The 12,663-nt window shown below is 45.6% G+C and overlaps 1 protein-coding gene across 1 annotated transcript in view; it reads right to left on the reverse strand.

Moving 5' to 3' along the window:
- The window catches only part of pla1a (phospholipase A1 member A), a 78,751-nt gene that overhangs the window by 26,910 nt on the left and 39,178 nt on the right, over positions 1 to 12,663 (reverse strand). Inside the window, exons 4-5 of the mRNA XM_070892969.1 lie at positions 10,405 to 10,513; positions 2,269 to 2,370 (exon numbers count right to left, since the gene is read on the reverse strand). Coding sequence (XP_070749070.1) covers positions 2,269 to 2,370; positions 10,405 to 10,513 — 211 coding nt within the window. The remainder of the gene's footprint in view (positions 1 to 2,268; positions 2,371 to 10,404; positions 10,514 to 12,663) is intronic.

Here is a 12,663-nt window from a genome sequence, read left to right on the forward strand (position 1 = left end):
TAATGGAAAGTCTAGTCCATGTCTTTGAGGCATATAGGAGGGCCGGTACCACTACTGTTCCATGAGATTGGTGCTGGGTTTGAGGTCCTGGTCTTCAAACACTCTCTTCTGCAGGCGACCGAAGGCTGCACTGGCACACCGAAGGTGGTGTTGTACTTCCGTCATCGACGTCTGCCCTTGTTGACAGTAGGCTCCCAAGGCCTCATCATGGATTTTGATTATCGGGGGGCAGTACTGTGTGATGGGGGCAGTTTGGTAGAGAACCTTTGTTTTACGGATGTTTAGTGTAAGGCCCATTCTCTCGTACACTTCAGTGAAAGTGTTAATGATGATTTGGAGTTCGGTCTCCGAGTGTGCGCAGACACAAGCATTGTCTGCATGCTGCAATTCAATGATAGAGGATGGGACGACCGTGGATCTGGACTGAGGCATTGGAGGTTGAACAGTTTTCAGTTTGTTCTGTAGATTAGCTCCACTCCAGTGGGGAACTTACTGAGGGCAAGATGGAGCATTGCATCAAGGAAGATCGAGAAGAGCGTTGGTGTGATGACACAGCCTTGTTTGACCCTGGTCTATACATGTATTGGGTCTGTGGTGGATCCGTTGGTCAGGTTCAAGACTTGCATGTCATCGTGAAGCAGGCGGAGGATGGTGACAAACTTTTGAGGGCAGCCGAACTTGAGGAGGACGCTCCATAATCGCTCATGGTTGACAGTGTCAAAGGGCTTTGTGAGGTCAAAGGAGGCCATGTACAGAGGTTGGTGTTGTTCCCTGCATTTCTTTTGAATTTGCCACATGGTGAAGATCATGTCCATTGTGCCCCTTCGTGGGTGTAATCCGCATTGCGACTCTGGTAGGAGCTCTTCAGCCACAGGGAGAAGGCGATTGAGGAGGATTCTTGCGATGACTTTCCCTATGGCAGACAGCAGGGAAACTCCTCTGTAATTACCGCAATCATACTTGTCCCTTTTCTTGAAGATGGTCACGATTACGGCATCTCTGTGATCTCCTGACATGCTCTCCTCCTTCCAAATAAGAGAAATGAGTTCATGTGTTCGCGGCAAAAGTGCTTCTCCGTCATGTTTTAGTGCTTCAGCGGTGATTCCATCTGCTCCTGAGGCCTTGTTGTTCTTCAGTTGTCGGATGGCCTTTTCAACCTCATGCCGGGCTAGGGTTGTGCTGAGGTAGTGGCGGGTAGCATGCTGCGGAATGGAGTCGAGGACACTCGCGTCGAAAACAGAGTCTCGGTTAAGGAGATCTTCGAAGTGCTCCTTCCAGCGGGCACTGACTGCCTCTCTGTCCTTGATAAGTACCTCTCCGTTCGTGGCCCGCAATGAGGTAGGACCTTGGGTGCTTGGACCATAGGTGATCTTGACTGTGCTAAAGAATCCACGCACGTCGTGGTTGTCGGCTAGTTGCTGGATCTCCTGCGCTTTCTCCACCCACCATCTGTTCTTTAGGTCAAGAGTTTTTTGTTGGACCTCGGCCTTCAGACGTTTTTAGAGCTGCTTTCTTGCTCTCGAGTTGTGTTGCTGTTTCCAGTTCAAGAATGCCTTGCACTTGCAGTTTATTAGTTCCTGGTCGATCTCGTCGAACCAGTATTGGTGTTTCCTGGTCGAGTGACCGAGAGCCTCTTCACAGATGCTAATTATGGAGGCCTTGAGGGCAGACCAGGTGCTGTGGACACTCTGCGTCTCTGGATCACTGGGAGTCACCAGGTTGGTAGTGAGGCGCTGACTGAATCGGACTTTCTTAGCAGGGTCTTTGAGTGACAAAGCAACTTCCACTCAAAGCAACTTCTATATGCCATGGCTGGCGACCCCATCTCCACCAGCCATATATAAATGCTGACTTGGGGGGAGTGGGTGGCCCACACTTCCCCCTTGGACACTCTTGTTACCATTGCTCCTAGGACTTTCTGGTGAAAGGCGCTGGAAGGCCAAGAATAGTCGTGGTAATGGCTCAGATGTGCAGAAATGGAGGGAGAGGACTACGTAGAAGCTTCTGCTCCCTGCAGTCTGGCCCACCATTCACTTACCTGAACGGAATGAAAATCAAGTAGGTTCTATAATGGACGAGCGAACCATTCCAGCAGATTATCACATGGGATGAAGACAAAAATTTACCCCAATTTCTTCTTTTACCAAAGATACTGCAGTCTTTGCTGTTACTCGCTCTGTCATCCAAACTCACTCCTGATACAAAGAATGCTAAATGTAATCTTCTAGACTACACTGAGGAGAGGAGAACAATACATTTCACACTTACTGTCGGAATCACTGTGAATGGCTTCAACAAACATTGCATCACTAGGATCAAGGCGTTCATCAACACTTGCCTTTGAAAACAAGGGCCCAGCGGGATCTAAACCTAAAAAATGGAGAAACAGGGATAGGAATGAGATATTTTTAAAAGCTGGAACTATTGTTCTTTTTCCAGATCCACATGGAAAGGACAAATATTTTAATTGTATAATATTACAGTGTCAGCTGTGGCTCAGTGGGTGGCACCCTTGCCTCTGAGTCAGAAGGTTGTGGATTCAAGTCCTACTCCAGAGACTTGAACACCAAAATTTGGCTGACACTCCAAGGGAATGCTGCACTGTTGGAGGTGCCGTCTTTTGGATGAGACGTTAAAAGATCCCATGACATTATTTCAAAGAAGAGCAGGGGCGTTATCCCCAGGGTCCTGGCCAATATTTATTCCTCAATCAACATCACTAAAACAGATTATCTGGTCATTATCACATTGCTGTTTATGGGAGCAAATTATCTGCCATGTTTCCTACATTACAATAGTGATTACCCTTCAAAAAATTAGTTCACTTTTGTAAATGCTTTGGTACGTCCAGTGGTTGTGAAAAGTGCTATATAAATGCACGTCTTTCTTTTATTACATAGAATGTACAGCACAGAAACAGACTATTCAGCCCAGCTGGTACATGCAGGTATTTATGCTCCACACAAGTCTCCTCCCACTCTTCATCTAACCCCATTTACATATTTTCTATTCCTTTCTCCCTCATGTGTTTATCCAGCTTCCCCTTAAATGCATCAATCACCTCAACTACTCCTTGTGGTAGCGAGTTCCATATTCTAACCATTCTCCTGTTAATGAGGTTTCTCCTGAATTCCCTATTGGATTTATCAGTGATTATCTTTTATTTATGGTCCTAGTTCTAGTCTCATCCGCAAGTGGAAACATCATCCCTATCAAACCCTTTCATAATCTTAAGGACCTCTATCAGGCCACCCCTCAACCTTCTCTTTTCTAGAGAAAAGAGCCCCAGGCCCTGTTCAGCCTTTCCTGATAAGTCTAACCTCTCAGTCCTTCTCCAGTGCCTCTATATCTTTTTTATAATATGGAGACCAGAACTGTGCAAAATTATGAAACCTGAATAAATAAATAACTCAGGGTATATTTTGGACTGAATCATATTGTTTCTGCTAAAACATAAATTGGATACCAAAAATCAGATTCTTAAAGTAAAAGTTCATTTTATCCAATTACCTCTGTGCTTTATGATGCAGATGTGTTAGTTATTAAGGTAACTATGATTTACAAAGATTTTTTTTATTATTGATGAAAACAGGAATGTGTATTGTTTCAAGGATATAAAAGGGGTCGGAGGGTCTAGTAAGGAGGAGGAACTGAGGGAAATTCTTATTAGCCGGGAAATTGTGTTGGGGAAATTGATGGGATTGAAGGCCGATAAATCCCCAGGGCCTGATGGACTGCATCCCAGAGTACTTAAGGAGGTGGCCTTGGAAATAGTGGATGCATTGACAGTCATTTTCCAACATTCCATTGACTCTGGATCAGTTCCTATGGAGTGGAGGGTAGTCAATGTAACCCCACTTTTTAAAAAAGGAGGGAGAGAGATAACAGGGAATTATAGACCGGTCAGCCTGACATCGGTAGTGGGTAAAATGATGGAATCAATTATTAAGGATGTCATAGCAGTGCATTTGGAAAGAGGTGATATGATAGGTCCAAGTCAGCATGGATTTGTGAAAGGGAAATCATGCTTGACAAATCTTCTGGAATTTTTTGAGGATGTTTCCAGTAGAGTGGACAAGGGAGAACCAGTTGATGAGGTATATTTGGACTTTCAGAAGGCTTTCGACAAGGTCCCACACAAGAGATTAATGTGCAAAGTTAAAGCACATGGGATTGGGGGTAGTGTGCTGACATGGATTGAGAACTGGTTGTCAGACAGGAAGCAAAGAGTAGGAGTAAATGGGTACTTTTCAGAATGGCAGGCAGTGACTAGTGGGGTACCGCAAGGTTCTGTGCTGGGGCCCCAGCTGTTTTACACTGTACATCAATGATTTAGACGAGGGGATTAAATGTAGTATCTCCAAATTTGCGGATGACACTAAGTTGGGTGGCAGTGTGAGCTGCGAGGAGGATGCTATGAGGCTGCAGAGTGACTTGGATAGGTTAGGTGAGTGGGCAAATGCATGGCAGATGAAGTATAATGTGGATAAATGGCGGGACTGACCTATCAAGAAAGTATGGATCAACTGGGCTTGTATTCACTGGAGTTCAGAAGAATGAGAGGGGACCTCATAGAAACCTTTAAAATTCTGACCGGGTTAGACAGGTTAGATGCAGGAAGAATGTTCCCAATGTTGGGGAAGTCCAGAACCAGGGGACACAGTCTAAGGATAAGGGGTAAGCCATTTAGGACCGAGATGAGGAGGAATTTCTTCACCCAGAGAGTGGTGAACCTGTGGAATTTTCTACCACAGAAAGTTGTTGAGGCCAATTCACTAAATATATTCAAAAAGGAGTTCGATGAAGTCCTTACTACTAGGGGATCAAGGGGTATGGTGAGAAAGCAGGAATGGGGTACTGAGGTTGCATGTTCAGCCATGAACTCATTGAATGGCGGTGCAGGCTAGAAGGGCCGAATGGCCTACTCCTGCACCTATTTTCTATGTTTCTATGTTTCTAAGTTATAATGTATCTGTTATATGCTTTCATTTTAATTGCAGCTCACTATGCCTCCTAACACTTTATAGTACCAGTTAAACCAAATTTTATTTACCCTAACAGTGTATAACACAGCTGTATTCGGTTGTCGAGAAATTGTTTTTTTTTTGCACCTGTTCTTTAGGCACTACATAGACTACTGAAGCTCCAATATGGCAGGCAGAAAGTGTGCGGTGCACCATATTGAGTAAGGATAAACAAGAGCCATCCTTTATCCACGCCTGAAACAGGCATTAGGTCCTTTGCATATGTAAACAAGGAGCCTAACACATGCTTGAGGTTCCCTCTCCAACATTGGTTTGCCCTGAGATAGTCAACGCCATCTGGGACTGCACTCAGGGAAACCTGCCCTTAGGATTGCCTGAAATAAGATAAGTAACTTATCTGAATATGCAGCTGGGATGTGTAGAAGTGCTCTTCCTGACCCCACATTACAGGAACTGTTTCCCCACCCCTCCCCCATCCCGCCACCACATAATTGCTGCTCCCGATCCCAATTTCATCTATTCCTGACGCCCCCATTGTCACCGCTCCTGACCCGCTGCTCCTGACCCCTCCATCGCTACTGCTCCTGACCCCTGTTATGCAACCCCCAAGATCTCTGACACTGACCCTTGCAATCCCAGAAACTGACCCTTGCGATTCCCACACCAACCCCCACGATCCCCGACACTGACCCTCGTGAGGCAAAGCAGCGAACCTGGTCGGGATCAGAGAGGAGAGAAAAAAATATTTTAAAATTCTGGAGTGACATCACAGGATAGCTGGTAACTGATTGGTTGAGCAACAGAATCTGGGAGCGAGAGCAGCTGAGGCCCGAGAGTGGCGAGAGCAGCGAGAGCAGTGCGGGTATAAGAAGGAACGGAGGCCCGAGAGCAGCCTAAACTTGGTGGTGGGAAAATTATTGGAAAAAATTCTGAGGGACAGGATAAATCTTCATTTAGAAAGACACTGATGAAGCAAGAACAGTCAGCATGGATTTAAGGGAAGATTGTGTCTGACTAACTTGATTGAATTTTTTGAGGAGGTAACAAGGAGGGTCGATGAGGGCAGTGCATTTGATGTAGTCTATATGCATTTTAGCAAGGTATTTGATTAGGTCGCACATGGCAGATTGGTCACGAAAGTAAAAGCACATGGATACAAGGCAAAGTGGCAAGTTGGATCCAAAATTGGCTCAGAGGCAGGAAGCAAAGGGTATTGGTTGATGGTATTTTTGTGACTGGAAGGCTGTATCCAGTGGGGTTCCACAGGGCTCAGTACTGGGTCCCTGGCTTTTTGTGTATATATCAATGATTTAGACTTGAATGTTGGGGGTATGATTTAGAAGTTTGCAGATGATACTAAAATTGGCTGCATGATTGATAATGAAGAAGAGAGCTGTAGACTGCAGGAAGATATCAATGAACTGTCAGGTGGGCAGAACAGTGGCAAATGGAATTCAATCCAGAGAAGTGTGAGGTAATGCATTTGCAGAGGGCCAATAATGGTAGGACACTGAGAAGTGTAGAGGAACAGAGGGACCTTAAAGTTCATGTCCACAGATCCCTGAAGGTAGCAGGACAGGTAGATAAGGTGGTTAAGAAGGCATATGGGATATTTATGTTTATTAGCCAAGGCATAGAATATAAGAGCAGGGAAATTATGCTTGAATTGTATAAAATACTAGTTAGCTAGAGCACTGCGTGCAGTTCTGGTCACCACATTACAGGAAATATGTGATTGCACTAGAGGGGGTATATAGGAGATTTACGACGATGTTGCCTGGACTGGAGAATTTAAGCTATGAGTCAAGATTGGATAGGCTGGGGTTGTTTTCTTTGGAACAGAGGAGGCTGAAGGGAGACCTTATTGAGGTGTATAAAATTATGAGGGGCTTAGATAGAATAAGAACATAAGAACAAAAGAATTAGGAACAGGAGTAGGCCATCTAGCCCCTCGAGCCTGCTCCACCATTCAATAAGATCATGGCTGATCTGATCGTGGACTCAGCTCCACTTACCCGCCCTCTCCCCGTAACCCTTAATTCCCTTATTGCTTAAAAATCTATCTATCTTTGACTTGAAAACATTCAATGAGCTAGTCTCAACTGCTTCCTTGGGCAGAGAATTCCACAGATTCACAACCCCCTGGGAGAAGAAATTCGTTCTCAACTCGGTTTTAAATTGGCTCCTCCGTATTTTGAGGCTGTGCCCCCTAGTTCTAGTCTCCCCCACCAATGGAAACAACCTCTCTGCCTCTATCTTGTCTATCCCTTTCATTATTTTAAATGTTTCTATAAGATCACCCCTCATCCTTCTGAACTCCAAGGAGTAAAGACCCAGTCTACTCAATCTATCATCATAAGGTAACCCCCTCATCTCCGGAATCAGCCTAGTGAATCGTCTCTGTACCCCTTCCAAAGCTAGTATATCCTTCCTTAAGTAAGGTGACCAAAACTGCACGCAGTACTCCAAGTGCGGCCTTACCAATACCTTATACAGTTGCAGCAACACCTTCCTGCTTTTGTACTCCATCCCTCTCGCAATGAAGGCCAACATTCCATTTGCCTTCCTGATTACCTGCTGCACCTGCAAACTAACCTTTTGGGATTCATGCACAAGGACCCCCAGGTCCCTCTGCACCACAGCATGTTGTAATTTCTCCCCATTCAAATAATATTCCCTTTTACTGTTTTTTTTCCCAAGGTGGATGACCTCACACTTTCTGACATTGTATTCCATCTGCCAAACCTTAGCCCATTCGCTTAACCTATCCAAATTTCCTTGTAGCCTCTCTGAGTCCTCTACACAACCCGCTTTCCCACTAATCTTAGTGTCATCTGCAAATTTTGTTGCACTACACTCTGTCCCCTCCTCTAAGTCATCTATGTATATTGTAAACAGTTGTGGTCCCAGCACTGATCCCTGTGGCACATCACTAACCACTGATTTCCAACCGGAAAAGGACCATTTATCCCGACTCTCTGCTTTCTGTTCGCCAGCCAATTCTCTAGCCATGCTAATACATTTCCTCTGACTCCGCGTACTTTCATCTTCTGCAGTAACCTTTTGTGTGGCACCTTATCGAATGCCTTTTGGAAATCTAAATACACCACATCCATCGGTACACCTCTATCCACCATGCTCGTTATATCCTCAAAGAATTCCAGTAAGTTAGTTAAACATGATTTCCCTTTCATGAATCCATGCTGCATCTGCTTGATTGCAGTATTCCTATCCAGATGTCCCGCTATTTCTTCCTTAATGATAGTTTCAAGCATTTTCCCCACTACAGATGTTAAACTAACCTGCCTTTTGCCTGCCCCCTTTTTTAAACAGAGGCGTTACATTAGCTGCTCTCCAATCCACTGGTACCTCCCCAGAGTCCAGAGAATTTTGGTAGATTATAACAAATGCATCTGCTATAACTTCCGCCATCTCTTTTAATACCCTGGGATGCATTTCATCAGGACCAGGGGACTTGTCTACCTTCAATCCCATTAGTCTGTCCAGCACTACCTCCCTAGTGATAGTGATCATCTCAAGGTCCTCCCTTCCCACATTCCTATGACCAGCAATTTTTGGCATGGTTTTTGTGTCTTCCACTGTGAAGACGGAAGCAAAATAATTGTTTAAGGTCTCAGCCATTTCCACATTTCCCATTATTAAATCCCCCTTTTCATCTTCTAAGGGACCAACATTTACTTTCGTCACTCTTTTCCGTTTTATATATCTGTGAAAGCTTTTACTATCTGTTTTTATGTTTTGTGCAAGTTTACCTTCGTAATCTATCTTCCCTTTCTTTATTGCTTTTTTAGTCATTCTTTGCTGTTGCTTAAAATCTTCCCAATCCTCTAGTTTCCCACTAACCTTGGCCACCTTATACGCATTGGTCTTTGATTTGATACTTTCTTTATTTCCTTGCTTATCCACGGCTGGTTATCTCTTCTCTTGCCGCCCTTCTTTTTCACTGGAATATATTTTTGTTGCGCATTATGAAAGAGCTCCTTAAAAGTCCTCCACTGTTCCTCAATTGTGCCACCGTTTAGTCCTTGTTTCCAGTCTACTTTAGCCAACTCTGCCCTCATCCCACTGTAGTCCCCTTTGTTTAAGCATAGTACTCTCGTTTCTGACACAACTTCCTCATCCTCAATCTGTATTACAAATTCAACCATATTGTGATCACTCATTCCGAGAGGATCTTTTACGAGGAGATCGTTTATTTTTCCTGTCTCGTTACACAGGACCAGATCCTAAATGGCTTGGATAGGAAAGGCCTATTTCCCTGAGCAGAGAGGTCAATAACTAGGCATAGATTTAACATAATTGATAGGAGGTTTAGAGGGGATTTGAGGAGAAATGTTTTCACCCAGACGGTGGTGGGAGTCTGGAGCTCATGCCTGAATGGGTGGTAGAGGCAGAAACCTCAAAGCATTTAAAAAGTACTTGGCTATGCACCTGAATTGCCGTAACCTACAAGGTTACGGACCAAGAGCTGGAAAGTGGGAATAGGCTGGATAGCTCTTTGTCGACCTGCACGGACACGCTGGGCCGAATAGTCTTCATCTGTGCTGTAAATTTCTATGATTCTATGATAGGATCCCCAACAGTGACCCGCACGATCCCATGCCACTGATCCCCTCAATTCCAAATACTAACCCTCACAATCCCTGACATGGACCCTTGCAGTCTTCGACACTAACCCACGCGATCACTGGCACCAACCCACGTGATCCCCAACATCTACACCCGTGATCCCTGGCCCTGACCCCGACCTAGGCCCAATCCCCGACTCAGGCAATGACCCGTGCCCCAATCCCTGGATCCCTGGCCGCCTTTTTCCTCACCCACTGATTCTCGGATCCCGGATTCCAGTCCCATGGTTTCTCTCGGTCCTCTTCGATCCCTGATCCATCCTGATCGGACCAAATCGACGGACTTACTTACCTATTTAACTGTGGGCTGTTGATCTTTGCCGGTGGGCTGCAGCATCATGCTGGCTCCTTTATAATAAGGCTTAAGGCACAATATCTGGGAACCTCAGACCTCAGCATTCTGGCGCAGGGAAAGGACCCTGCGTCTCCAAAAATGGGGACACCCAAAATTCTCAGCAGTTATCTGTTCATTTATCTTATTCATATTTGTGATAACTTTCTATGTGCAATTTGGCTGCCACAATTGCCTACATTACAACAGTGATTACACTTCAAAATTAATTTATTTGCTGTAAAACTCTTTAATTTAATATGTCTTGAAGATGTGAAAGGCCCAAAGCACAAGCTTTTGCTTTCATGTTTTTTTGGTATTGATATATGTACCTGTAATCTAAACAAAATACAACATAGAAATAATGGCATATTCCTTAATATGTGAGGCTTTTCTTACTTAAAAAAGGGTAAACTAGATCTTTCATGTATATATTTACCTGTGATCCGTCCTAGTTTGCCGTGGAACATGCGACCCACAAATCCAGCCACATGTGCCCCTAGACTGATTCCAATCAAATGGACAGAGTCTTCTGTGCTTCCATATGACTGTAAGTATAGATATGGTTAATTCATATTTTGCCATTTTAACTATAGTGTTAGCAAATAGATATATTCTATTTATGAAATACCAAGAGCAAAGATGTTTCTAACCTTGCTGTATATTGACAATAGCTTATATTTAATGTAGAAAATGTCACAGGCTGTTCACATAAGAGAAAATAATGTTGAGTGATAACGGTGGAGTTAGCAGAGTTGATTAAAACTGTGGTTGAATAGATAGGTTGTGAGGTAGAGGCACTTAAGGACAGAGTTGCAGACAGTAGGGCTGAAGACTCTGCTATTAATGATGGAATAGAAAGAAGAAGTGAAATGTAGGAAGCCTGAGTTAGAGGACCAAAAGATATGGAATGGGACATAACACTGGAGGAGGTTGGCAGAGGTAAGGCAGGGCTAGACCATTGCAGGGGTAGCATTTTGAATTGAATGCCTTGGGGAACAAGGAAGTGGGATTTTCCTTTTATTGGAAACACTATCGCCAAAGTTAAAATTACCCGTGTTGAGTCCACATAAGAACATAGGAAATAGGAGCAGGAGTAGGCCATTTGGCCCCTCAAGTCTGCTCCGCCATTCAGTAAGATCATGGCTGATTTGATCTTGGCCTCAACTTCACTTCCATGCCTGCTCCCCATAACCCTTGACTCACATATCATTCAAAAATTTGTCTACTCCACGTTAAATACATTCAATGATCCAGCCTCCACAGCTCTCTGGGGCAGTGAATTCCAAAAATTCATGACACACTGAGAGAAGAAATTCCTCCTCATTTCCGTTTTAAATGGGTGACCCCTTATTGTGAAACTATGCCCCCTAGTTTTAGATTCCCCCATTAGGGGAAACATCCTCTCTGCATCTACCCTGTCCAGTCCCCTCAGAATCTTATATGTTTCAATAAGATCACCTCTCATTCTTCTAAACTTCAATGAGTATAGGCCCAACCTGCTCAACCTTTCTTCAGAAGACAACCCCTTCATCTTAGGAATCAACCTCGTGAACCTCTAATGCAAGTACAGGTGTGACGTCCGAAATCTGGAAACCTTGGGGCCGTTCCGGATTCCGGGTATTTTCGGATTTCGGAACGTCTTTGCCTGGGCCAAGGGAGGTAGGTAGGGTACGGGAGTGGGGGTGGGTCAGGCCGCCGGAGGTCTGGGGGGGTAGTCAGTCGGGCCACCAGAGGTCGGGGGGGGGGTGTGGGGGTTGGTCGGGGGGGAAGGGGTGGGGTTGGTCGGGCCGCCGGAGGTCAAGGGGGTCGGTCGGGGCGAAGCTGGGGCGGTGGTTGTTGGGCTGAGGGCGGGGCAGGTCGGTCGGGCCGAGGCCGGCAGAGGTCGATCAGGCTGCCGGATGTTGGGGGGGGGGTCAGTCGAGCCGAGGTCGGGGGGTCGGTTGAGCCGAGGTCAGGGGCGGGGGTGTCGATTGGGACGAGGCTGGCGGAGGTCGGCTGGGTTGCCGGAGGTCGGGGGGTGGGTCGGTCGAGCCAAGGTGGGGGAAATGGTCAGGCCGAGGTCGGTGGGGTCGGTTGGGCAGAGGTCGGGGGCAGGGGCGGCTGGAGGTTGGAGGAGGTCGGGGCTGGAGGCCAGAGGGAGGTTGGGCAGCCGGAGGTCAGGCGGCTGGAAGCTGGGGGAGGTCGGGCCGGAGGTCGGGGGAGGTCAGGCAGCCGAGGTGGGGAGTCCAGATTTCGGAACATTTTCCAATTTCCGGACGACCCCGCCACGGATTGGCCAGGTGTCCGGATTCCGGAACTCCGGATTTTGGATGTCGCACCTGTATATCCCTCCTTAAATAAGGAGACCAAAACTGTACTCCGTGTGGTCTCACCAACGCCCTGTATAGTTGTAGCAGGACTTCCCTACTTTTATACTGCATCCTCCTTGAAATAAAGGCCAACATTCCATTTGCCTTCCTAATTACTTGCTGTACCTGCATACTAACCTTTTGTGTTTCATGCACAAAGACCACCAGATCCCTCTGTACCGCAGCATTTTGTAATCTCTCCCCATTTAAATAATATTTTGCTTTTTTATTTTTCCTAACAAAGTGGATAACCTCACATTTTCCCACATTATACTCCATCTGCCAAATTTTTGCCCATTCACTTAGCCTGTCTATATACTTTTGCAGATTCTTTGCGTTCTCCTCAC

The sequence above is a fragment of the Pristiophorus japonicus genome, chromosome 11 (genome assembly GCF_044704955.1).
Source record: "Pristiophorus japonicus isolate sPriJap1 chromosome 11, sPriJap1.hap1, whole genome shotgun sequence".
NCBI lineage: Eukaryota > Metazoa > Chordata > Chondrichthyes > Pristiophoridae > Pristiophorus > Pristiophorus japonicus.